The sequence below is a fragment of the Coccomyxa subellipsoidea genome (assembly GCF_000258705.1).
Source record: "Coccomyxa subellipsoidea C-169, whole genome shotgun sequence".
NCBI classification, from domain to species: domain Eukaryota; kingdom Viridiplantae; phylum Chlorophyta; class Trebouxiophyceae; family Coccomyxaceae; genus Coccomyxa; species Coccomyxa subellipsoidea.
Window position 1 is genome coordinate 468,839 of NW_005178029.1, and position 27,085 is coordinate 495,923.

General features: G+C 51.3%; 4 protein-coding genes across 4 annotated transcripts; 2 read left to right on the forward strand and 2 right to left on the reverse strand.

The window, feature by feature from the left end:
• Positions 1-5,760: 5,760 nt before the first annotated feature.
• Positions 5,761-8,509, forward strand: COCSUDRAFT_37599 (naphthoate synthase; the record flags this gene model as incomplete). The annotated part of the gene is made up of 8 exons (XM_005645196.1): positions 5,761-5,921; positions 6,036-6,147; positions 6,413-6,530; positions 6,861-6,967; positions 7,148-7,243; positions 7,449-7,598; positions 7,991-8,125; positions 8,369-8,509. The coding sequence occupies 8 exons, from the start codon at positions 5,761-5,763 to the stop codon at positions 8,507-8,509; spliced, it is 1,020 nt and encodes a 339-aa protein (XP_005645253.1).
• Positions 8,510-12,216: 3,707 nt separating this feature from the next.
• On the reverse strand, positions 12,217-15,610 carry COCSUDRAFT_57275 (hypothetical protein; the record flags this gene model as incomplete). The annotated part of the gene is made up of 7 exons (XM_005645197.1): positions 12,217-12,368; positions 12,501-12,598; positions 12,776-13,920; positions 14,313-14,504; positions 14,599-14,682; positions 14,922-15,131; positions 15,485-15,610. 7 exons carry the CDS (start codon positions 15,608-15,610, stop codon positions 12,217-12,219), a joined length of 2,007 nt encoding a protein of 668 aa, XP_005645254.1.
• Positions 15,611-16,271: 661 nt separating this feature from the next.
• COCSUDRAFT_43643 (Neutral/alkaline nonlysosomal ceramidase) lies at positions 16,272-21,933 on the forward strand (the record flags this gene model as incomplete). Its single annotated transcript, XM_005645198.1, has 13 exons — positions 16,272-16,361; positions 16,470-16,628; positions 16,816-17,003; positions 17,392-17,624; positions 17,898-18,074; positions 18,625-18,753; positions 19,029-19,188; positions 19,493-19,610; positions 20,019-20,174; positions 20,406-20,532; positions 20,741-20,910; positions 21,235-21,346; positions 21,653-21,933. The coding sequence occupies 13 exons, from the start codon at positions 16,272-16,274 to the stop codon at positions 21,931-21,933; spliced, it is 2,100 nt and encodes a 699-aa protein (XP_005645255.1).
• A 2,207-nt stretch (positions 21,934-24,140) lies between these two features.
• On the reverse strand, positions 24,141-26,019 carry COCSUDRAFT_33865 (hypothetical protein). Its single transcript, XM_005645199.1, has 5 exons — positions 25,923-26,019; positions 25,409-25,589; positions 25,104-25,151; positions 24,620-24,737; positions 24,141-24,403 (listed from the first exon to the last, which is right to left on the reverse strand). The coding sequence occupies exons 1-4, from the start codon at positions 25,948-25,950 to the stop codon at positions 24,725-24,727; spliced, it is 270 nt and encodes an 89-aa protein (XP_005645256.1). The 5' UTR covers positions 25,951-26,019; the 3' UTR covers positions 24,141-24,403; positions 24,620-24,724.
• Positions 26,020-27,085: the final 1,066 nt, after the last annotated feature.

Below are 27,085 nucleotides of genomic sequence, written 5' to 3' on the forward strand. Positions count from 1 at the left end.
CACCTGTAGCAAATGTCTGGTGTTTCAATGCCCACAAATTCAGCCTTAGAGCGCTCTGTTTGGTACCCCTGAACTTCTGTTTTACAGACCTCTGAATTATGTTACCAGGCTGAACCTCTGATAACAAAGGCGTGTTGCCTGAAAGGGTTGGTATTACCCCGACAGCCTTCAAAGCCCTGCGAGCTCACCTTTGTAGCTTCCTCGCTGTTCTTAGCAGCGGCCGCCTTGGCCTTGGCCTTTTTGGCGCTGGGAATGACAGCACCGGTGGCCGCGGGCACCTTCTTCGCAGGCGCCGCCTGCTTGGCAGCTGCCGCGGCGCCCTTGGTCGGCTTCCCAGCAGCTGCCTTCTTCTCCGCCTCGTCCAACGCATCGTCCTCGTCCCACAAGGGGGTATCCTCCGTCACCCCCTGCACCGTTAATTATGAGATTGATTTCATTACCCCTGGATGCCAGCCCTGGCGAGGGGTCAGCGAAACAGAAGCAAAATAAAAGTCTCCTTCAAACATCTGTCAGACAGCATTGCTAAAAATGCCAACAGTAGGCTGCTGTGCATCTCAGTGACCATGCAAGCTGACATCTTTCTGCCTCAATACCCAAGATTCCAAACGCATCACAGGCAACAATAATGGTGCTTCATCAAGTAACACTTCAATAGGATGGGATGCAAAACCCTTGTTTTGAGACATCTACAAGGCCTTTAGGTGACAGAATTGCACAGATCAGAGTGCGGCAGTGCCGTGCCTTGAACAGCTTCTCCTTGGCAGCTTTCTTGAGCGGTGATGCAGCTGCTGCCTTCTTCACCGGCGGCTTCGCGGCAGCTGCCTTGCCGGCCGTCGCCGCAGACTTGCTCAGCGGTTTCAACGGCGGCGTTACCTCATCATCCTCTTCATCTGCATGAACACATTTGAATTTGTATTTGTATACAATCCTCAAGCCTCACCTCAAGCCACAACTGGTTTGCACTTCCAACATCTGCAAGTGCAGATAATGCATGATTGTACTTTGCGCTTAAAGAGCACGGAGGAGACTCGCTGTCAATGGGCGCCTTCTCAGACCCATTATAAGAGCCCTGGGAAATCATGCACTCGCTGACCATGGTCAAACGAGCACAAATTCCTTTACTGACAGCGCTCGTACAGCTGCTTGTCTGCTCTGATACTCCTAAGCCTGACTGTGATGGTGAGATGCTCACCCTGCTGTGGCATGCCCAGCGAGTCATCCTCTCCTAAGTCATCCTCTTCATCTTCTAATGCTAAGTCATCCTCATCTTCTGCGTCCGCGCTCACAGACGCCACTGGCTTGACCAGTAGCCTCCTCAGAAATGAGTCCGGTCTGCTCAGCGTGCCTGCTCCCCCTAACCTCTCCAGAAGCCCACTCCTCTGCTGCAGCGACGCTCTGCTGTCTGCCTTTCCTGCTACTAATCCTGCACCAGAGACCATCTTCATAAGTAGAGGCAGTCTTAGCTCTGACATGCTGTGTCTACACTGTGAGCTTCTGCGAGTGAGCTGATGTCCATGCAGAGCGTTGGACATTTGCAGATGGGAGATGCAAGGGGTGAAAGACTTGTACCTGCCAGGCAGAGGGAAATAAGCAGGACTATCGTGCACCATCGCAGCGCACAATGCCCTTTCTGATGCCCCCTCATCGGCCTTACTGGGGTCGCCTCAGCCAATTGGAAGCCTGCTAGCACCTTCCTGTATTTTGCAAAGCGCTCATGGTCATCAGTGGTATGAGCACATTTCTTTCACACAAATTCAGAAGTTTGAGTAAAGGCCTTGGGTTCCGATGCAAAGGCTAGCAAGAGCAAATGCCTGCTCTAGTACTGACCTTACTAAATTGATCTATTCTCCACAGATCTAGCCAAGAGACATTCGCAAATTTGCCAGCAAAAAAGGTAGTTCTGCCTCATCAATATGTCGTCTTTTTCCAACTTTTTGCTCCAGGTCAGTATTAAGTGAGGAAAACGCGTTCACCTCCAAGAACGGATGCCCGCAAGGTAGCCTCCAAAGCCGGCAAACCCACAGCCGTTAGACGCTCCAAAGCGCCAGGGTTGCATGAGACATGAGATTATTTGATTACATTGTCAACCAACACCATCGAAGAGGAGAAATTGCTCAAAACTCTGTGCCTAAGCACCCCCGATCGGAGCCCGGTTCACGCACCCAACGGCTGTCCAAAACAATTGCGTTTCCAGTTCTTGTTGTTGCGATTCCAATCTATGTACAACTTTGCTCAGGCTAGAAACAGGCTTCGGCCAGAGCTGTCGAGATCACTGATTGCCAGTTTGATCGGGCCGCTGACTAACTACTCGAGGGCTTGGTAGGGTTTCGACAGCGGTTTCAATTTCGAGTTGGGCGTTTCGAAGAGCTGCGCCCACACGAAGCGAGCAATTGTAAAAATTTGGAGCCATAATAAACCAATTCAGGAATAATTTGCCTCCAACACACGCCAGGGATGCTTTCAGCGATTGCGCACCAATGAAGTGATGTCGGTGAGAGCAGCGGTCGCACCGGATGCTCTTCAGGACAGGATGCAGGTTGTTGATGAAGGGTTGCAAATAAAGTCGTTGGTGGTTGAGAGCTTTCATGTACGAGACAATCCTCTGGGCCAAAGCCATGCATGTGACCAGGATCCCACAGGATCGCAGAGGAACTCGCCCACTCCGTACTTACAACACCAAGAAAGAATTTGGCGAACCAGCTACCAGCTTCAGGCCGCCGCAGAGGCTGAAGCCGAGATCGCCGGCGCCGTCCAGGTACTTTTAATACCCCTCCTTATCGGACATGTTGCCATTACTGCCCCAGAAGGCGCCTGTCTCAACCAAAATGAAATTTTTTAGCAAGCCCGCCAGCGTCATTTCTCCGCATCCTGTTTGTGGTCACAAATTCCGAATGACCTCACCTCCGTTGTCCAACTGTAGGTCCCTGATTATCCTAATGAAATGGAGCGAGAAACAGACAGCAGGGAATCCGAGAAATCAGAGCCACAGCAGCGCGCAGTGCAGCCCCTGTCAGCCGCAGCATTCCTGGCAGCAGACCTAGCTGCGCGCATCTTCTGCCTAACAATTTTCTGGGTTGTGCTAATATTGGCCGTCCTCTGCAGCAATGCGCTTCTGTGCACCGTCCTCTTACAGAGGTGTGTACACTGCAAACTTAATGCACCAGAAAATACATCAATGGCAGCAATAGCTGCATCCAATGATCAGAGTCTCTGCTGGCATAGTCACACTTTATTGATATTGCAAACCAGAGACTAGGGAACTCTAAATTGGGTTGATTCAGGAGAGGTGGGCTGGAAGGTTATGTTGTACCATTTCTGAGCTGTGGAGCAGTTTTTTGCAGGGCAGAACTGCCAATTGACGCAGCATTAGCAGCGCTGGTGGCTTATAATCTGATTCTGGCGTTGCTGTGCATTGCCTTCATGGCACGGCGCGTCAACACAGACATCTTTTCCTGGCTTTCATCATCCCTGTTCCACCGCCCCAAACTGGTGCGCTCAAGCTCCTAGACTTACATGGCAATACAGAAGATCTTTTTTTGCATGAAACTTTCATGATGAAAGCAATCTCTTTTCAAGCAACTGCACTCTAGAAATAGGCGCACACTGAGGACTCATTAGTAAGGAGAGATCTCAAACATCGTATGCAATATAAAATAGTGTATATACTATATAGGAATAAGTTGTGTACCAAGAGGAGACTTAAAAAAGGGTGTACAGTGAACGTACACCTCACTTGGGTGTATGTCAAAATGAGATTTCATGCCGGCAAATGCTGAGGCGAGGGCCAGCACTGGTCACAGAAGTACACTCTCAAAAAAGTGTGTGCTGAGAACTTCTTTCTAAGACAAGGATCATGCTGTTATACACCAGGTTAATGTTGAGGCGAGGGCGAGTTTGATGGAGAGGCTAGAGGGCGTAGAAGCCCAACTGCAGCCGGTCATGCGGAAGGCCAAGAAGGTCTTTGACAAGGCGCGCAGAACAGACTTCCCCCCTTTGCATCGCATGACAACCAAGACTACTCTGATCGAGACAAAGCCAGCCAGGGATTACAGCGACAAGAAGTACAAAATTCTGTGTTGTGTTGTGCTTTTCTGGCTGCAGGTCAATTCAAGTCAATAAAGTCCCGAAGGTGTCTGCGTTGCTGCAGCTTGGAGGCCGGTATTGATGCTTTTAAAATGCTTGGAAAAAAGCTTCAGCCAACCACTTCCGCACACTTGTAATGCAGAGAAAAAAATTCACGATTTCATCTTTTAGAAGAGTCAGGAAGCTCTCATAGTAATCGCAATTGTTCTCAATCTGCAGGCAGAGGATAAGCTGATGAAGCGGGCGGCTGAGGCAGCTCAGCTGATGAGAGAGGACACCCCTGGCTCTCTTGCCTCGGAAACTCAGACAGGCACAATACAGCGCGCAACTGCTTCCCAAGCCGCCAGTTCATCTCTGGACGTCCTTTCTGATACAGGTGCATGCTGATTAGTTCCCTCACTTATGTGGAGCCTGAGAACAGAATAACAGAGATGTGTGCTGCATGTCTTGTCATACCCACTTGGTCTACAAATACATGGACATGTAGGTGTACACCCACCTTGCTGTTTGGGCAGATGGAGCATGTTGGGTGTATTTGTGCACGTGAGAAGACCCTGCCAGGTTTTGCATGTGAGTCAAACCAAATTTGGGTTGGGTGCAGGCACTCCCACAGGCAGTGCAAGACATAAGGAAAGAAGGCAAGAGCGCCAGCGGGGCGCCAAATCACAGGGCATGATGATGTACCTCCATAAAGCGCAGAAGGCTGCAAGGGTGTTTGGAAAGGTGCGCGCAGGTGCAAGAGTAAAAGGTGAAACCCACGGAATGCTAGATCGACTCGATGTGTACTGGGATTACTACTGGGATTGCTGTGCATGGTTTGCTACACTTGTTGCAATCGATCGACTTGCAGGCTCATGGAATTTAGACAGCAGTTGCTGCTCAGGTCTGAAGTCTTGTCATTGTGCAAACCATGACATTAGGTTGGGAACCTGCGTAAATTGATCAGTGTGCATCTTCGCGCAGATGGCAAAAGGGAAGGGGGATAACTGTGGCAGGCGTGGAAAATCCAGTCCAAGGAAGGGCCGAGAACCCACACAAAGTGCAGTCTAGTAAAGCTACTGGGACCAGTACCTTGTAGTGACCCAATATTTTTGAAACAGAAGCCTCACAAGCTGCACTGTCCTTGTATGGATGCCAGTCAACGGTGTTGGCCCAACTGGGTGACCGCGTTGATCAAATTGGCAGCGCGCAATATTGCCAGAGCCCTTGTAAAATATGAGCTTACTTGCAGTGCTCACATGGCCTGGACACATCAATGACATTGCAGGCATCATCTGAAGTTCGTAGTCAAGCAAACATCTCATTCTATGGCATGCAAGAGAATCAAGAGTTTGATATTATATCACCCTTTCAACAGGGGGTGAGCGATAGGGTCCTCGACGTCCCCATTGATGATCAAGATGATTACACTCGTTTGCTTCCTTCATCGACATCTGTAAATTCTCTCTCAAGCCCTACTTCGTGACAGTCTTTAGTTTGATTGCCACTTACTGCTCGGGTGCATATCGCTGCTTGTTGAAAGTGGTTTCTATACTTAGACATGTGCACTACTACCTGTGAAGGGACCAAGTGCTCTACCTGAAGCCATGCAGGTTTACTGATAATAACGTGTCCGAGATATTGACGGTAATATCTAGGTATTGGCGCGCTAATACTGCCTGTTTTCACTCAGATCAAATGGGCGATCCTCAGACCAGGAGAGTCCAAACGCTAGCAGCGCACCTGAATCCAGTGCAGGAACGTCAAGAGAACTCCAGGCAACCCGTACTTTTAGCTACTGAAGCGTCCACCAGCAGCTCGCTCCAGCAATCCAACACTGCCAGTTCTTCATACGAAAGGTGCCTCCAATTAAGCGTCACTCACGGCAGCATCCTTATTAGAAGGACCCTGCATGATCGTAGTATACCACAGTGTAATTTAGGCAATCAATCAGCTAAGTCAATCTGCTGCAGGGTGCATGGCAAAGTGTCAAGGCTGCCAGCAGCTTGGAGGAACATTCCTGTGGTGCACGGCGAGACGCTTGAAGATGTCAGATACGAGAAGGCTGACGAGGGCATTGCGAAGGTCAGCACCATTCTCCTCGTCCCCTTCCCTGTCTCTTCAACACTCAAGTGTCCCTGTTCAGATGTGCACTCCTCAGCACTGCAGCCATCTTGAAGAGGGAATTAGAGAAAGGGGAATGCTGACATTAAGGCAGAGCAAACGTCAGAAAGGGCTGCCTTGCTGTAAAACAGCACATGTGTTTCACGTGGCAATGTGCATGTGGCAATGTCCAATGTGCAGCATGCAAGATATCTTGGAGAGGGATCTCATGTGCGCATGCATGCAGATAACCATCAACCGGCCAGAGAAGAGAAATGCCTTCCGGCCGCAGACAACAGAGGAGATGATGCGCTGCTTTAGCGATGCCAGGGATGACCCAAACATTGGCGTCGTCATCCTTACAGGTACATCTGACCTCTCATCTCCTTGCAGAGAGAGTCAGCTAGATAGGGCTGCCTCATGAGCCCTATCAAGGTCATCCGAATAAGGTTGAGGACTTACTGTTTGGATAAATTTGCACTGCAACTATGAAACCAACAGTGGTTCAGACACCTAATTAAGTTATCTGCAACTCAACAGATTGCAATGACCTTGTTTCATGTGCGCCTGCCCTGCACACTCTGAGGAATCATTTTCATGCAACCCTTGGTGCTCCAATTGCTTGCCGAGCATGCAAGAAGCTTGCAAAATGCATAACGTGCAACTGACAAGGGCGTTTCTACTCTTGCATGCAGGGGAAGGAGCAAAGGCGTTCTGCAGTGGGGGGGACCAGAGTGTCCGGGGAGAGGGCGGCTATGTGGGGCCTGACAAAATCCCCCGTCTGAATGTCCTGGACCTGCAGGCATGCACCTCCTTACTAATGGGCCTCAGCAGCCACTTTTGGCTGACCTCTGAATTTGCCTGTGCTGTGACTGCAAATTTCCAGTGCCTAAGTTCAAAGTGCGCTATTAAAGGTGCTTGTTGATGTTGACTTCATAGACTTGTAAGGTAGCAGGATGCAACTAGGTGCTGCATGACGCAGGTCCAGATCAGGAGGCTGCCCAAGCCGGTGATAGCCATGGTGGCCGGCTATGCTGTGGGAGGGGGGCAGATCCTGCAGATGATGTGCGACATAACGGTGAGTCCACCATCACAGACCCTCTCTGACCTTCTCTTTTGACAGTACACAAAGTTTTGAGGATCTCCCCATCTTCCGAATTCGCTCCTCCCTTGCATGCCCATTGACCGCAATCGCATGTTGCTAGATGCTTGCAGCAACATCAGACACAGGCAGTCTCTGGACAGGCGATTGTTGATAAATGCTTTTGTTCGCATGCATGCAGATAGCTGCGGAGAATGCAATTTTTGGGCAGACGGGCCCCAAAGTGGGCAGCTTTGACGCAGGCTATGGGTCGACTCAGATGGTGCGGTTGGTTGGGCAGAAGAAGGCGCGAGAGATCTGGTTCCTAGCGCGCCTGTACAATGCACAACAGGTGCGCAGTTATAAATATGTTGAAATCTTGTAGCTGGTTAATGTCCCAAGGAAGCAATGCTGAACAAGGTATGAGAGGCATGAGTCAGATGTCCGGCGGCAGTAACAGGAAAAGCAGCAATTGGCATAGGAGCTAGTAGACTTTTGTCCACCTGTCCATCCACTAAGGTCTCTCAGCCATTTTTAATGCTCCGACGTGCTCAGGTCCCTGATACTGCAGATATTTTGCTGTATGGATCTCATGAGATTCTTACAGGCTCCATAGCAAATTGAGGTTTGAGGAGTTTAAGGAAAGGGGGTGTGAAAAATTTCATTGGGAAATTGGGAATTGCATGCAGGTCTGGCCCAGTGCGTTCTGGGTGGTGCAGCGATCATTTGGCTGGTGCATTGCAGGCGCTGGACATGGGGCTTATAAACACCGTGGTCCCCTTGGAGAGGCTGGAGGAGGAGACTCTCGTTTGGTGCAGGGAGATTCTCAGGAACAGTCCCACCGCCCTGAGAGTGCTCAAAGCCGCACTCAATGCTGCGGTGTGCACCCTGCTGGATCTCCTTGTCCAATGCATTCCATGCTGCACTGATGCCGTTTCATTGCTGCTATGCTTCATGTGTTCTTGAGATGGTGCATTTGACTGCTTTGACTGCGTCCATCCTGCACAGATCAAAGCCTGCTGCTGTGATTGTTCGCTGGCACGGAAGGAGTGTGACTTTGGATTTTCTCGACGCTGCATGATGAGGGTCAGGATTGTCACTTGTGGGTATTGGGGATTGCAGGAGGATGGGCAGGCTGGCATTCAGGAGCTCGGGGGCAATGCAACACTGCTGTTCTACCAGACAGAGGAAGGGAATGAAGGGAGGCGGGCATACCTGGAGAAACGGCCCCCAGACTTTACAAAATTTCCTCGATATCCTTGACTCAAAAGCCTTGCAACTGACCATCACTCATTTGTCAGGACACTTCCGATTCAACACTTACTTGCAGAGTGCTGCAGTGTGTATCTTGCATGACAAGCAAAATGTTGCAGCGGGTATAGGGCTGAACAGAAGTTGTGTAACACAACATGCTGATTAATCTTGTGTTCTTGTGTGTAATCTTGGGTGTAATCTGAATAATATTAGGAGGAAATTTTGAAGAAACAAGGGCATAGGGTCCACTGGCAGTGTCATACTAGACGGCAACCCAAGTCTTTAGAGCATACCAGCACATGCACGCATGGCATGACATAGCAGAATCTGGAACAAGCTTGTCTATGCTACAGTCTTGCATGGGATGGCGCGTTTTTGGGAAAGAAAATTTACAGCAAACATGGAAGTCTCATTGCATCTGTGCATCCTGCACTCATATTGCAAGTACCACAACTGCATATCCAGACTCCATCAAACGATGCAGGCATGCAAACTTCGGTGGAGCTATCTGGAGGCTGATGCACTTTCTAGTCAACACCGCAAATGTCTGCAAGTAGATGGATGCAGTAAACCTCACATGAATAGCGCGGCTGACCAAGGGCACTTGCTGCAGGTCCACCAGACACACACCTATTTCAATGGGAAAATTCCATGACCAAATCTTCTTATCGTTACGATCAATCCTCAAAAGCAATCACATCCAGATCTTCATCTTCAAAACTCCAGGCGGTGCACATGCCCGCCAGGCCCTCCCAGTCCCTGGCTAAATCCTAGTGGTAATCATCCAATGTTCTTCTTCTTTGAGGATTTTTTCTGCCCTCCCTTATACCTATGAAATGCAGGTGTGTGGCTGCAGAACATTTCCCCGCAGCCCAGGCAGTCGTAGCAAGCGCCACATGTGCATCTCAGGGCAGCCTTGCTGAACCCAGGCGTACATGCTACACCTCTAACACCCTCTTGGTCCATCAGCACAGGCACCTTCAAAAGCCCAATCAGAGCATAGATCCTAGGACAACAGAATTTCCACCGGATAAAGACCTGGTTGAGGCTTGAAACAAAATTGATTCCAGGCCTTTTGCGCGCACGCAGACTCAGAGACTCTCTAGCATCCATCACAAGTGTCTGCAAGGCAATGGCGCTGGTAAAGCACACATGGACAGACCCGCTGACGACTGTCAGGTGCTGCAGGTTTGCCAAGCAGGAACCAATCTCTATGGGGTGATCCCAGGTGCAAAAAGTGTCATACTCAATGCGCAGTGACGTTAAGTTCGGACACGGCGTGCTAGACAAGAAGCCATTGGAATGCGATAGATCTGGAGCCTTGTCCGTATAGTCAACATCTATGAATTCCTTGAAATGGATGGCAGTGCTTAGGCTTGCCATCACTGGCCAATGAGACCCATAATCCACTTGAACCCCCTTCATGAAAACCGAGCACCCTTCCGGCACACTAAGAGATGCAGGGTGAACCAGGCTCATGTTCACCGCCTGCAGTTTTGTGCAAGCCACTAAGTCGAGGTCAGGCGCCTTGTGGGCAAAGCATGCATCGTAATAGTCCACAGCAAGAGTTTCCAGGCTGTGCAAATTCTGCAAGCAGCCCCAATCTTCTTTAGTGAGCTCCAGGCGCTCATGGACATGCAGGACCAGGTGCTTCAAGCTTGACGATGCTGACAGCACTCTGAACTGTACGCCCAATAGACGAAGCAGGGATAGCTTTGGTGCTTGCCGCAGGACGTCCATCATCCATACATGCCGGTCATCAATGAAGGTGTTCAGGTCAAGGATTCCATTCCTGTCCTCCTCATCATCAGATGAGTACTCACGCCCCCAAGGTGCACATCTGTACCTGTCATCAATGTCCAGAGACTGCAGCTCCAGCTGACCTAACTTCCCCAGGTACTTTGGGATCCTTGACGAGCAAGTGCGCATGGAACTGAGGTTCAGCTTTATAGCCTCAGCTTCTGCCCAGTGCTTTGCCAGCCACTGAAACTCTGCGCGTCCGTAAGGCATCAGCGTGATGCGCCTTGGCACCACACTGGCCATGGTGCGGCAGGTGCAGGCAGCGAGGGCCCAATCTTCAGTGCTCATGAGGTCTTGAATTTTAATCCAAATCTCCTCTGGTAGCATAAACATTGGATGCTTGGCCCCAGGCTGATCCATTGGTCCTTCCTGCTGATGCAAAACCCATCATCACTGGACTGCTGGGTCATTGCTGAACCTCATTCTCGGAGCTGCAGTGGCTCTCAATTTTCATGAAAACACAGTTGTCATTTAGAGATTTATTGGATCAAGTACCTATTGTGGACACCAAGCGCTGGTTTTCAGTGATCAGCATATCTCATCCACAGAACAAAGAGAGAAGCAGCTCGCATATCTGTGGACATACCGTTCTCTTCAGTGAATTTGCTAAACAGCAAGGGCCAAGAAGACGAACCTTTGGATGACGCACGCTTATCAGGAGAGAAACGACTGGGCCATGCCCTGTGCTGAAAATGGACGTCAAATGAAGGATCGCGAAGGTTGTTTAGAATCGATCTGCACCCAACGGCAGACTAGCTGAGCAAACGTAATTGAGATATCTCAAAAAACACAACGCACATGATTTTTTCCCGGATTTTTTCTCTAGATCAATTGCATTTGAATCGACTGCCCTTCTTGGGCAGCTCCCCATGGGCAGCTGTGAACACTTATACCATGAAGTTTTGTAAGCCACGGGATTTTTAAAGAATTTGGGCAGACCATAACACATTGGTCCACCCCTCCGTCTGCACCCCTTCAGTATTGGGCGTACTAAGCAGTCCATGCCCCCCTCCTTACCTGATGTATGTCATGTAATGGGATGCCCTATCTAGAAGTCAGACTGGCATCGGGGTCCAGAGGGTTACACAGGGGACTCTAAACAAGTAAACAACAAAAAAAAGTTAGTTCAGAGTCCCCTGGGTTACATGGAGGAAGGGAAGGATGGGTACACAGGGGGAGGCTCCTGTGCTGGCACTGATACACACAGCTTGCAGCTGCAGCTGACCATACTCTCCCAAGTATCTTGCGATCTTTAACTGTACAACACTGCCGAAGCTGATGTCTATTGCGATGCCCTCTGCTTTTGCCCAGTGCCTCGCCAGCCACCTGAACTCCCTGGTCTTGCAAGGGTTAAGGGCGATGCGTCTTGGCCACACCTTGGCCATGCTGTGGCGATCAATGATCATCTGTGCACAGCTGTCGTTTGAATTTGTTCAAGAGCTGCCCAACCTCAGAGGATCCCTTCATCCAGTCCCTCTGCCTGCCAACGGAACGCTGGTGCCCGAGCGGAGTAGCTTATTGCGCTGCTGTGTGCTCAATTATGATGCAGTGTGTTGCCTAATGCAGCAGCTCATACAAACCACGTAGGCCACGATCTTGATGGCGTGCACGTGCATGATGATAAGGATGAGGATGATGCAGGTATGCGCATGCACACTGGACACATGTCGTAAGAACTTGTTACATTGACGGGCTTGACACAGAGTCTGCCTTGGTGGCCGAGACATTAATTACATGCAGCGCGCGGCAAGCACAGGTCCAATCAGATCTCCTGACTCTTTGGCTCCAGCAAAAGCCATGCATCCTGCAACATATACCCGACCATCAGTCTGCTTGATCTTGGTTGGGCACATGCATCTTGCTCAAAAACACGGTGCACATTTCAAACAAGCTGTGAGGACGGCAATGGGCAGGACTCATAATGCGCTGACTCCAACCTGAAGGGCAGTTGTGTGAAGCTTCAGGAGTTCTGCCAGGTTGTTCTGGTGCAGAGATGGGTGGAGGTCCAGCTTCAAGTCAACCTTCAAGCCCCGCTTTTTCACTCCTGCTCCGCCTTGCTGAGTCAGCTCTGCATCGGCAATACAAGTCCTTCAGCATATTACATCAGAGAGCAAGCATGCAGGAATTGATCAAGCCAACACGATCATTCAGTGGTTCTTCAAGGCAATATCAGCGGAGAAGGGGGGTTCCGGGACCTTACCGCTCTTGCTGAGTCGCACATAGTGGAAGCTGTGCTGCTGTGAGCATGTGGCGCTGCAAATCTCCTCAACATGGTCACTGGAGATGTGCTCAAGCACCCTGCATTAAACAAAACGCTCGCACTTGGGAAGATAATATTTTTTGCTCAGGCCGACTCCAATTTCATCATGCGCAGGGCTTGTTGATTCACAGAGTCACGCATATCATCAAGCAAGGTGCCAGTGCAAGGTTTCCAGAACAAGTCACACTCGTGTCAATCAACAGCAGGGATTGCACCTGCCAGTCTTGATGCCGCGCAAGATGGTCTGCCCTCCAGCATCGAAATCCTCCAGCAGCACAAAGGCAACGCTGCGCCCAATCAGCCCTCCTCCCTCCCAGTCACCCGGCAGCGGCGCTGCTACAGACTTCTCTGCCAGTGCCCTGACCTGCTCAGCCATCCATGCTGGGCTGTGCCCTGTACCAGCGGCTGCAGCGAGCTGGGTTGTACATTCATTCAGCTGGCTTGAATCTGTGGCGGCATGTGCACTCTGCTCAATCTTGGCTGTTTGCTGTGGCAGCTGAGGTGGACCTTCATCTGATGCATCCTTGGATCTGTGCATTGGGAAGTCTGCGCTGCGGCTGGCTTGTTCATCACTACGCTGCACTGGAGCATCCAAATTGAAGCCGGCAGGACCAAAGCTCAAAAGCGGGCCTTTTCTGTGGTGGTGCTGCTGCTCTGTCACTGGGCCTCTCTCTGAGGCAGTCTCTGAAGCTTGGCAGCTGGGCGGGGGCACACACTGGGAGCTGTCAGCTCTCTTCTGTGGGGGTTCCGCATGCGCATGCAGCTTGCCTGTCTGCGCTGGCTCCAGGCAGGCTGCCTTGCGCTTGCTCCTCCATGCAACACTGCAGGCTGCGCTCTCAGGGACCGCTGCGAGCACAGAGGCAGGCATGGGATCTTGTTGTGATGTGCCTTGCGCGCTGCAACTCATCCCTGGGCTTGTGTTGGCGGCGCTGTTGCCATGGGAATCATTGCATGCATCTGCTCCTGCTGCGGCGTCGACATAGCTGCTCACATTGCACATTGCTGCTGAGCCTGTGAAAATTGGCTGCTGCTGAAGGCGCTGGGCGTCCAGAAGGGCTGGCATGACATCCCTCTGCTGAAAAGCCCCTGTGGCTGCGATGCTGAACTCACGAGCTGCAAGCTGTGCTTGCTTGTTCATGGATGGCGTTCCTGCGGGTGATGCTGTCTGCCAATGCTCGATCAAATCTGAGGCTGGTGCACCCCTGATGGTGTGCTCCAGGCCGCTTGCTTCCTGGGCTGACCCTGCCTCCACTTGGGGTTCTTTCCTGCCGGTGCCGAGAGCTCTTGCATTGACTCCAAGGCGCTGCTGCTCACTTCCTGAGGGTCGCCGCTGATATGTCCCTGCAGACACCACTGCTGACTGGACCGCTGCAAGACCCCTGCCCTGCTCTGCTGCCCCTCTGCATGCTGATGCCATGCAAGGCTTTGCGCCAGCTTCATATTCTATTGTTCGTTCAGCAAGTGGCATGTGTCCTTTCTCTGCTGCGCTGCTGCCCTGCTTGGCTGGGAAGTCTGCTGAGCATGCTCCTCCCAAGTCAAATGCTAGCGCTTGCCGAGTGTGAGCATCTGCCCATTCTGCTGTCTGCCCAGGAGGCCCTTGGTTCAGGAGGGTCGCTGTCCCCTGCAGATTCATAGTTCAGACACTGGGAAGCTCCAAAGGTACTGAAGTCTAATTACTTAATGAGGAGCCCTGGATGGTTGGCTTCAGAACTGCCACCCAGCAAAGCTGCAAATGGTGGCCTGCAAACATACCTGGTCTTCCTGGAGGGAATGTGGAATTGCTGCTGCTGGGCAACGGACATGGGAATCCTGGAGCTGCTTTGGCCTGCTGAGTGCGACCTCCACTGTGCTGATCTTCTCAGGCCTGACCCAATTAAGGGCGGCCAGGTCTGCAGCTGTCACATCCAAGTGCACATTAGCGGCACCGTCTCCATGTGCATTGTCCTGCCATGCATGTGGACCACTCAGCGCAACCGGTCAACAATGCGCACATGTACAATGTTGTGTAAGAGGCAAAGCAGTTGATGATTTCGAGCACCTGCTGAGCTGCGGTGGTGTCTGTGGTTGATGTGAGCAGGGTTGGGGCTGCCAGAGTCAAGCCCTCCATCAAGTCAAGAATGTCCTACGGATCATGAGTCCTCATAAGACTTACGCATTGTGCCAAAAGCACCATACTTCATACCTAATTTTGTATTTGAGTCTATGGTTGCCCCTCTAGCAAGGGGTGCACCTGTTTGTTTTTGCTGCCGGCTGTGAGCCCAAGCAACAGAAGCACCTGCATTCACTTACCCCCAAATCAATTTACTGACCTGATCCTTTACAAGTCTGAAATGACGGGGAAGGATGCTTTGACCAGCTTACCTGCTTCAAGTCGTTCATCTTGTACATCGCCCTCTCCACGACCGACACCTTTTGTACTTGGAAGGTGCCCTTGCAAAGTGCCGCGTGCAGGTCGATGTATGTCTCGAGGTTCAAGCTGGACTGGACACTGCGCTTCGTTTGTAAATCTGCTCGAACTTTTAGAGCTCCCTCAGTAGCTGGCTGCACCTTGCAGTGCATTGGAACAGTCGCCTGCAGCAGACAATGTAGATTTGCTCAAGATTCTTCACAGCATTCACAACTTTGGGAACCACAATTTACGAGACTTACATGTTCAAGTCTAGCATTGTGGTCCCAAGGAAAGCTGCCGGCGTTCATTGTTGCAAGAAAATTTAGTCCAAGGTTTCAGATGCCCACAATCTTTAGCTTTCAAAAGACCGATGGCCTAATACACAGGCACTTGCGTTTCCACACAATCTTCGCATTTCAGTCACAGTTGTGATGTGTTTTGCCAAGAGAGGCATCGTTCTCCCCTCAAGATCTCCATGAATGAAATTCCGTGAGTCATCAGTCCACGTGAGCCTTTACGATACTATTATGCAGACCTTTCTTGTGCTGCTCGATGCGAAGTGGAAGGTGACCAAGGCCGTTGAAAGCTTGCCGATGTCGTCCTTTACACGGTCAGAAGCGTGCTGAGCCAGGGGCATTTGCAGGATCTGCCCTGCAGCCATGGATAGATATCCTTCTTACCTGTGCACTTTACTAGGGATTGCAAGTGTGATCGGCCTTACTATCATTTTTGCCGATGGACGAGGTGATCAGTACCTAATTGGCATAGGTGCGCTAGCCAATTCTCAATTGGTTGGGCCGATCTGCTAAGGATCTAGTTTTATTGAAGACTGATGCGTTTCTATTCGTCAGATCAATTTATTGTCTTGTCAAAGCAAGTGTCCATGTAATTGGTATGGTAAAAATATAACGAAATCTTTCTCGTGTCATCCAGGCAAGGCAGACATCACCGGGCCTGCAGCAGATGTCAACTTGATGGTGGGTGCATGCTCAACTTCCTTTGCCTTGATCTTGTCCTTCGATTGTTGGGCATAAATTAACATAAGCATTCTTTCTTTGAGCACGTGGTTCTCATGATGTTGGTCTAATTTCCTGGTTGCATATAACAGGGCTATGCTAGCGCGACTCAGCTAGCCGCTGGCATCCACACTAGGCTGTACGCCAGGGCATACATCATTGGCGATGCCAAGGATGACAGGTTGGATCCTAACTTTAGCTGCTATTTAATTCTTCAAGTGAACAGATGTGAGACTTGCACATCAATGCACTTCCTGCTCTCCCCATAGCCCTATCCAACATACAGGACTGAGAATGCTCACTGGAATGTCACGCAGCAAGCGATTCGTGTTTGTCAACCTTGACGCATGCATGGCGTCGCAAGGAGTCACAATGACCGTTCTTGCCCAACTGAAGGTAGGTCACAGCAGCCTTGATGTGCCTTCATGCTGATGTCTTGGAGTTCTTGTGTGCTTGACCGCGTGTATCTCAAAGTCTCCTCATGCCTGGATGTCCACTTTGCAGGGGCTCTATGGTGGTGTCTATCATGAGGGCAATGTGGCCATGAGTGGCATCCATACCCACTCAGGGCCTGGAGGATACCTGCAGTACATCCTGTACATTATCACATCCCTGGGTTTCGTCAGGGAGAGCTTTGATGTACTTGTGGGCGGCATTGTTGAGGTGAGCTGCTGCTTAGTTGCATGGTGTGACAATTTTGGCACATGCATGCCTATTTGACATGCATGACGTGTGCAAGCTCCTTCCCTGGTCCCTACTTTGTAACACACTTGGGCTCATTCAAACATTGCATGTGTGTTTTCAGTTCATGCATGCATGCATGTATTTTTATTTATAGTGCCTATTCCAGGCAATCAAGCGCGCACATGAGGATGTGGCGCCTGGAACGCTGCAACTGAATCATGGGGAGCTGTTGGATGCAAATGCCAATCGGAGCCCCACATCATATCTGGCCAATCCTGCAGAGGAGCGCGCCCGGTACAAGCACAACACAGACAAAGACATGACTCTGCTCAAGGTCATGGACGCTGATGGCAGGTGAGTGCTCTCATGTCTTAGACATCAATACGGCTTCATGCCGTGCATGATGGTCTAATCAGATGCCCACGGAACCCAAAGCAGGGGTAGTCGTGGACGGCCATGCCCGTCAAATGGCCATTACACTGCCATAGCATTCAGGCATTCCCCTTGCTTTGGCTTCGAAGCGCACTTGAAAAGTCTGTCTCATGGCATGTTTGCTGTTCAATCGTGAAGAGAGACTGGGGTGTTCGTTAATTACTACTGTGACATCAAGTATGTGAACGACTCGCCTGCACCAACGCTGGTCTTTGATTTACCTTGGTGTGCACGGGAGACAGCAGTGCTGATATCCTAATTTAAAAAGACTGCGTGTACTAGTCTTCTGAGGTGTGAGTGGCATTTCCAGGGGCCGAGGGGCTGTGGCGTGGTACCCAGTGCACTGTACCTCCATCAATAACACCAACAGCCTCATCAGCGGCGACAACAAGGGGGTGGCAGCACAGTTCATGGAGGAGTGGGCCGCAAAGAGCAGCAGGGACGGCAATGCCGCTGTCAGCCAGGATTTTGTGGCGTCCTTTGGGCAGAGCAATGTGGGTGACACATCCCCCAACATCCTCGGCGCCTTCTGCTATGACACAGGTCAAGCCCTGCTCTGTCCCTGGTGCTTGCATGGAGACCTTCAAGCTTATCTCTGTCTGATTGAGGATCTGGGAACATACGCATGTAAATGGGAGTCGGCTGTCTCCATTATAATGCCTAAGAGTGGAGCTCTACATGAGCTTCAGATCAGCGTTGGAATCCTGTTGAGCTCACACGGATAATTGAAGTGAATTGAGCTGACGGCATGGCTGTGGCGATACTAATATGGAAGAGAACAGGAATTGCTGATGGCTGCCAAATTTGGATGGTCAGGCGTCCCATGCGAGAAGGAGCACAGCACGTGCAACGGGCGCAATGAGATGTGCATCGGGCGCGGCCCGGCATGGGAAGCGGACGACCACGGCTTCAAGAGCAACGAGATTATTGCACGCCGCCAGTCCGACAAGGCGCAGAGCCTCTGGCAGGACAACGGCAGCCTGGATGTCACAGGTAAGTCCACCTCCCTTTCTTCTTGTGCCCTGTTGAAGGCCTTAATATGAGATCGCAGGCGTTGGCTGAGCAACATCCACACCAGATCCCGCATGCTAAAGCCTTGGCGGGATTTGGTTGGATGTTGCTCAGCATATGCCCGGCGTACATGTCCTTGAACTCTTTCAGGGGCTTGCCCTCCAGGCCCTCCAGCAACTTGGCCTTCGCCTCGCACAGCTTCACATGCTGCACACAAAACGAACAAGTAGTTAGGTACCAGATAGTCACTACAGGTGGCTGAGATTCAAACACTTCACTTTCCAGCACGCTTGGCTGAACCCAGGAAAAACATCACGGATTGCATGGATTAATATATTACTCATGTGGTGCGCAATCCCCGTGATATGTGCATGTTCATGTGCTGTATAATTCATGGCGAGGGTGCCTTCCGAGCAATGCAGACTTATCAGCGGTGCATTTCAACTCCGGGGAGATAGTTGTGCAAGGTTTACGCATTTGAGAATGTCGCTCAGAACCCTTTGAATCTTCATTGTTTGGACATGTGCTGCAGGCTCTGTGGACTACAGGCACATGTTCCTGGACATGAGCAGCGTGACAGTTCATGCGTCCAACTTCACCCGAGCCGGCCGCACCTGCAGGGCCGCCATGGGCTTCAGCTTCGCAGCCGGCACAACCGATGGTGCGCCCTATAGAATGCATAATAGTGCATTCTTGATTGCTACCGTGCACATGCGCACTATCACAATTATTTCTGAGAAGGGGCGCTTGATTGACCCAGAAGCTTCCTTGGAGGCTTCCATGATTGCATGCCGTATGCAACATGAACCGACAATCACCCCATTCAAAGCACATGGGAGTTGCCATTCACTTCATTGCTGAGGAAGTACTGGAATGTCTGGACTCGTGGCAACCTTGCGGGCTGCAGAAGATTTGAGTGCGCTTTGCTCTTAGCAGGGCCGGGGGCGTTTGACTTCAAGCAGGGCGACCAGAATGGGACGCTGTTCTGGAAAGTGGTGCGCCACTTCCTCAAGGAGCCCAGCGCCGAGCAGGTTGCCTGCCAGGCGCCTAAGCCCATCATCCTCGACACAGGCTCCGTGCATGTGCCCTACGAATGGTGCTCTCCCTCATCTGTCCTCTGTCAAGCATTCCTGTCCTTGCACACACCAGCAATGTTGTAGATATCATATCACATGATGCATACCCTGCTTCTGTCAGAAGAGTGGATCTCACCGAGCAGGTGCGCTGTTGTCTGTGGGCTGAGACTTCCTATTGACATATTGGACTACCATTGCCGGATGACAGATGTGTCATCACAATGAAGCATGGTCATGAATGGTGGGACCATACAGGCGGGACTTGTTATGAGCGTTGTGAGCATGGCGTGAGAATGACAAAGTGGCGATTGTTCATGACTGCAGGCAGCCGGCAATCGTGGACATCCAGATTCTGCGTGCGGGTCAGCTGGTGATCCTGTGTGTGCCTGGAGAGTTCACCACCATGGCCGGTCGGCGCCTGAGGGAGGCAATCTACGCACAGGTGCCGGCTTCAATTTTGCAGAAAATTGTCTGCCAAACACCATAGGCATGTATTGGTATGTTCGCTTGGACTTAAATCAGCTGTTTGCATTCATGCGGACAGTCCCTTGCATCCTTTAGTGTGGCACAGGCGCCCTGAACTTCTGCCTGACGCAGTGCTTTTGCAGCAGAATATCTATGAAGTAGATGCTGCAAAGTAAGTAATGCAGCCTCTATGCACTTCATCTTATTGTCTTGAGTATAGGAGGTGCTTCTGCTTGAGCTTTCTGGGCGGAGTAGGCAGCGGTAAACTTCTTATGCTTACATTTGTTGCTTGTGTGACAAGCATGGGGTGAGATTGGGCAGGTCCTGGCTGATAATGAGAACGAGTTGACATTCTCTTTTTTAGCTGTAAGTTTTTATGGTGCAGGTATCAGGTACCTGGGGCGAGGATGTGCGGGTGGTCATCGCGGGACTGACTAATACTTACTCAAGCTACATCACCACGATTGAAGAGTATGGCATGCAGCGCTACGAGGGCGCCAGCACCATATTTGGGCCCCACACCCTTGATGCCTACATCCAGGTATGCCCCAGATTTGTCTTTCCTTTTGTGAACTATCGAAGATGGGCCATGCAGAACATACAGACGCTTCAAGAGGTGGCATGATCTGCCTGTCTTGAGCTCTGCTTTCACATGCTTTCTGTCACTGGATGCAAATTGCAGGAGGTACTCACCACACTTGGTCACATTTTGAAAGCTCTTGCTTGCCCTGCTGGAATCCTCTTCAGAGCATGCCCTTTTCTGCTGCCACAGGAGTTTTCGCGGCTGGCAGAGGCGATGGTGCTGCGCAAGGCAACGCCCCCGGGCCCCTCCCCGCCCAACATGATCGACGCCCAGTGGTCCTTCCTGGGCCCTGTCGTCCTCGACTCCGTGCCCAGCGGTGCGTGCTGCCCTGTGCATCATCAAAGCATGCATGCACAGTGACTGCATGTAATTATAATGTGTTGCGCGCGCATCGGCCGCGGCCCACTTGATTTAATGGACCCTCCCTTTGTGTTGTCATCTCATACGATGTTTACTACATAAATGGGATTCAAGGTCCATTTAAGGACCACATCTACTTGGCTCAGGAGAGTGCTACTGTGCAGGGGCCAACTTTGGGGACGTGGTGGAGGATGTGGCTGGGGGGAGATATGAGGCGGGGTCGACAGCGCGAGCGGTGTTCAGGTCGGCATGCCCGCGCAACAATGTGCGGCTGGAGGGGACGTTCCTCACCGTGGAACGGCAGAATAAGAGCTCCCCTGACGGCTGGGATGTGGTGCGCTCCTGCCATTGTTTCTTCTCTGTCTGGCCATGCACCTGGATACGCTTCTAAACGGAGCCTGGTGTTTTCTTTTCATCGAGTATGCAAGCAGACATGTTGCTTGCATGTCTGCTGACAGGCTTTTCTGGCTTTGATGGTACGTTGCGGTACTTTGCTGAATTTGCTCTAGACAGGCTATGACTCGGTATTCCTTTTGGGGCCCTCCAGATGTGACACCATGCAATGACTTGTGTGTCGTCCGATCCAGCCTACATCTTGAATGACATGTTGTTAATAAACCACAAGGCGTGCGTGTGAAGGTGTTTGTGGCATGTGCAGGTGTACACGGACAGCCACGTGAGCACGAAGTTCTACTGGGCTCGGCCGCATGTGCTGTCCCCGGAGTCCTCTGCCACCATCACATGGGACATCCCTGAGGGAGTCCCTGCCGGTGCGTTCCCCTTGCCAAAAGGTCCCCTCTTTTGTCAGATGTATCCTCATATTCCACTAGCCTGCAGTCTTTTATGCGCCTTGCAGATGGGGCTGCGGACGCATTGTCTTTTGCCGCATGGTCTGTGGCTTTGGTCTGCTGATCTAGTGTTGGTACTGAAATAGAATATCCTGCATGTCTCTGTGCACCTTTTGTGGTCTATGAAGATTCCGTTCTTTTGATGGATCCAAAAGCCTGCATAGAGGCTCAAGAAGCCAGCAAATCAGGGATCAAGCTGAAGGCATTTCTGTCTGCGCAATATTACAGGCATGTATCGGCTGCGGCACTTTGGGGACTACAAGCACATCTTCGGCGGGACACAGGCGTTTTCGGGCGCCTCTCGCGCGTTCCAGGTCGGAGATCCGAGCTCTGGCCGCGGCGGGGGCAGCGGCAGTGCCGGCTTGTCAGACTGGGAGATGTTTGTGAGGCAGAATGGGTACCTGATTCCCCTGGCGTTGTTTGCCTTGTTCCTGGTGGGGTCGATAGCGTACAGAGTGGTGGTGTCTGGGAGCAATCAGCATCAGTACTCCCTCATGGCAGACTCTTGAGGAGGGATCTGCAGGCGCGCTGTATTGAACTCCGTATGAGAGGGGTTCTGTATTTTTGCTATCGTATTAGTCTTTCAATATTCAAAGCACACCCCGATGTTAATCCCACATGTGTAGTAGAGCTCATCTTGCCCAAACGTAGGGCCTACATCTTTGCAACAAGTCTGTCCATGAATTGGGGCAATTCTGCATGGCTATCACCATATATGATTGGCTTGATGTTTTTCCTCATCCAAGTGGCCAATTCGGGATCACTACTCTCAATCTTTTTTAGCGCCCCTTCATATTTTTCGATCCCCTCCTGGGTGCATAGGTGGTAGTGTTTCAAGCTGGACTTTTCTGCCAGCTCTCCCCTCCCATATGACAGCATATTGATATCTGTCAGCCCGTTTCCAATGCCGACCATGAGGAAACTGCGACGAACATCAAATATTGAGTATCAGTTTCATGGATTGCTAAGGGATCAAAATGACACAATTAATGACAAAGGCCACCAATTGACAAGTGCCAGAACTCTTCCTTACCTCCTATTCACAACAGCCAGCTTATCCCAAAAAGTGCTTGCAGCTGCCTGGTACGTCTCGCGATCCAGTACAATGTTGTTGTAGAACATTCCATGCAGATGGACCACACATGAGGTATGCGTCAGCATTTTTGCGCCAACACTCCCATCTTTTGCGCAATAGAATCCACATGGGTCATCAATCTCAGAGCTGTTCACTGGTGATCGATGTAGCACTTGCTCCAAGAATATGTCATAATTGAATGTCAGGATTGGGCAGTGGATGACAAGTGCTTTCAAAGATGCCACAATGGCAGCGCTCTTATCAGCCTGCAAACAAAGAACATATTCATAGGGTGTGCTGCAACTAGCATCGTCATATCCCACGAAATCACACGCGGAAGCATGATGCGTTATCAGCCACAGGGGAAGGACATCGCACCTGAAGCGGCATCATCACAAGCTCTGCCAACTTTTGGAATGGATTTGTAGTATTCAAGCCCTCTGGGAAGCGATTTTTCAGCATCTGCTCAAGAAAGGCCAGCGATGCAAAATACCCAGGATCAGCATCTGCATCTGGACATTCCTTGCGCTTAAATATTTCTTTTGCAATCTGCTTCCAATGATCCAGAGCAAATCTGCCCTGGTCTTCTCTCTTCGCATTGACGCGTGCATGAAAGGTATTCCACTCTGGATCTGGAATAAGCTCTTGACTGTTCTCAAGAACGCGAGCTCCTTTGGACAAGTCTTCCTTTTGAGTGGCCTTCTCTTCGGTAACCTGCGCAAATGTATTTCAGGGTCACAATGCCCCACTGCCAAGTCTTTTTGAGAAAGGCTTCAAGCATGCAATACACCACAAACAAGCAGATGATGGGCCAAAGAAGTCACCAATCCACACTGGATCAGGCTCATCATGTTCAAAATCCCAGGAGTCCAGTCAGTTTCATCACGAAACATTACACGGCTCATTTCTCCTGCTATTGCTCGAACCAATCCCCCCCAAGATGAGCAGCTTTTTAGATTTGAATCGAGGACTGCCTTGTCCCAAGAAGGATTTTGATACATGAGCTGGCCAGACACGCCTGCCCCAATGAGCAAGGCTATGTTGCGCTCCCTGAGATCCTGCATGAATGAGTACATGGAGCCACGACAATGCGAATTTTTCACAATGTACGAGTAGGCGCATAACACAGATGTCTGCCACTCATGTTCTTCCTGGAGCTCTTCCATTGCCTCCTTGGCTCGGTAATGCATGAACTTGCCTTGATAAGACTCGTTATGCTCTCGCTCTCGCTCTGGCTCTGACGTTCTGGCCCCAGATAAGCTTTTGCCATAATGGTGCGTGATGCTTTCAGACCACAAGCTGTCATCCTAAGAAGCGTGCTCCTCAAGCCAAAATGGCTGGGTACAGCACGTGCTGCGAGAGTTGCTTGCATGCCGGACGCCTAGTGTACAAACGCTACATGCAATGATTTAGAGCTTTGACAGTACGATCTTCCAAGTCTTGGGGCACATGAGGGGTTTTTTGTAGGAGTGCATAAGTCCCTTTTCGAGGGTTGGGAGGGCCGGCACATCCGATGTAGATGGGCCTCATTCTATCTCTACAGTATTGATCATCACAGATCCTTTCACACAGGCTCTCTGTAGATTAAAAGGAAAGGACAGGCGTGAGCTAGAGTCTTTGTATCTTCGATATCGTCCGTACAGCAAGCCCTCATGCTGTATCGGGCTGCTGTGATGTGAACAGCTCTGCAAGACTTGGCTTTGTTCGTGAGCCCAGGACAAGAGGTTGTGGTATTTTGATTCATTGCGGAGCACCTCAATTTCATGTACATCCTATATAAGAGAATTTGGAGCCCACCCACATTCCGCGCATTCAAGGGCGCGACAAGTCTTCCGCTGCTCCTTTGCGTCTTTGCGGTATCCGGGATGTGCTGATTGCCTTGCGGAATCTTCACTTAAAAGGAGGCACGTCCTATCTCTTGACTCAGTGGTCCTACATCCATGTGACTCGACAGACTTACTGATCAGGAACGGTGAAGCTACTTGATTGTGCTTCGGTTGCATTCTGACGTCCCAATATCAACAGATCGTTGATTTTGGTTGCTCAGCAGACCGTGCTTGGAACTCTGTGGGAATGGTCGGAATTTCAGCTGGTGATCTTACAGGGATACTGCAATGCAGGCTTCTTCCAATGTCGATGGATATCGTGCGCCCGGCAACCTTAAAACTCGTACTTTCTCTCAAGAAATCTCAGGAGCTCCCTGACCTGGGCAGTGCTCTTCTGCCTCAACAAACCATGGTGAGACACGAAGTAGCAGGGATCTTGGGTGTGGATCATAGCTTCCCCTTTGTGGAGGTCTGCTAGGCACTCGAGCATCCCTGCAATCTCTGCCTCTGACCACTTGCCTCCAGAGCTGGCCTTGGGCTTTGCCCTCGTGAAGCCCATTGCTGCCATGCTCTGAAGATCATAGGATTTGTGCATGTATTCGTGGTACGCCTTGCGCGTAGGCTGCACTGTGTCTGTGTCTGAGAATGCCGCTGCGATCTGAAGGCGCAATTCCTGCTCACTGAGTCCGTGCTGCTGTCTGCACCCCTGGGCCTCCTTTGCTGCCTGCCGTCTGCGCATGAGGACTGCTGAATTGAATCTCATCTGCTGCCACTGCAGGAGAACGCTGAGCATGAAGTACGTCCGAATTCCTCCCAATATGGGCAGGTGCGTCTTCAGCCAGCTGTGCCAGTTCTCATTGATGCTGGTTCCCTGTATCAGATCCAAATGCTGCGTCGTCGCCCACAGTGCCGCAAGGACCACTGGCTTGTTGATGAGCTCTATTGCTTTCAAAACAGCGGGTGTCGCAATTCCAGCTGCCTGCAGCCCACATTCAGAAATGAGCCAGTGGCAAGGAAACCTAGAGATCCTGCCAAACCATTCCGGCTTCTCACCTGAGGCTGCTCACTGTGCCTGGCTGACAGGGGGGCTTCACAACTGTGGACTGGGCTGGCTGCCCGGGGCGGCTGCTGCGAAGGGGCGGCCTTGCGCGGTCGAGGTGGGAGGGTGGGCCGCGCAGAGGCTGAAATGGAGCCACCCGCTGCTGCAGCTGCCCTCCGCTCTGGAATGGCGGTCTGCAACAAAGCCTTCCATGCGCAACAGCAGGTATTTTTGCTCATCTACATAACTGATACCAACAGGCACACTTATATCTCGCAAACAAAATATTCTAAAGTGGTTACCTCTGCAGCGACACCGTCATTGTAGCGCATGTTTGGCTTGCGGGCGCGTTTTGTTGTCGCTGCTCGTGATGCACCGGGTGCCTGCAGCAGATTCTGCCATTCAGATATTCTGCGCACCTATGCGCAAAGCTGATCGTTGCACACATGAAGCATACATATTGTCACCCGCTGGTTGTGGGCTATTCACTTACCACTGGAGGGGCAGCATTGTTGTCCACTTGATGCTGCTCAGGGGGCACTGCTGCTGCATTTGTAGGGAGCTGCGCCATGTCTGGGGCGGCCATGGCATCAGAGGGTACTGAGCGAGGCACAACAGCCTCTGCAGCTTCAGTGCCTGCAACTCCAGCGCCGCTCGCAGTTGCCGCCTGGCTGCTCGCATTGCGCTCTTCAGCAGCTCTGGTGATTTCTGCAGCGCTACCAATAGCAAGCCCTGCAGAGGTATTCACATAATCACCTGTCTCAATCATGCCAATCACGTGACCTTGTCCACAAATCAATATTTTCTTTCCACCAGAAAGTACATACTTGTGGCCTGCTTCCTGGGATCTTCCTCTGGCATGTCGTCCAGAAACCGTTCCTTGGCAGCTGCATTGAAGGCGCTCGGTGCCTCTGTGACCAGCTGCTCTGAGAGCGCACGCATGCTCTGAATGGTCTGGCGCAGCAGCCTGCCATGCAGCACCCGCACGGTGTCCAGATAGAATGCTGGTGTGAGCGGTTGCTTTGTGCTGATGTGCTGACTCTGCAACTTCTGCAGGAGCAGCAGGGCTAGGCTGCACCACTCATCATCCCGGCCGATGTGGAAGATTTTGCAGCCGCCAGTGGAGTACGAGACCAGATCGCAGCGCTTGACTCCAGTCACCAGCATCTGGACCTGGCATTGCGCAAAATACTCAACGCTGATCTCTTTCATCGGCTGCCGCCTTCTCCCCATGAAGGTGAACAGGCCTCCAGCCTCCACGAATGGAAACCTGTGCTTTGCCTCAACGATTAGATGCGCCTCGCCAGTGGCACTGTCCCTGACGATAGCATCAGGAGATGCAATGATCCGGGGAAGCTTGGCCATGTCCACTGATGCAAGCTGCGCCACTTCGGCTGGGATTGATGAGAGGACCACAGCACCGGTCTCGTGCATTCTCAGGGCGAGTGGCCTGCATTTGCACAGAGTTGCTCCCTAATGCTCATTTTTACTATTGCACAATGGGTCTCCTGATCCAGATCTGTACAATGTCCGCAAATCAAATCAAAAGTGATGTGTGCTGCTTCACCTGTTCATAGCATCCATGTGCTGGGCATAGCCGAGCAGGACGTCGCATTCCTTGATGGTGCCCATCTCCATGGCGCAGGATGCGAAAGCGCCGCGCGGCTGTACAGGAGGAAGCGCCTGCGGCCCCATCGCTCCAATGAGCACCGCAGACGCAC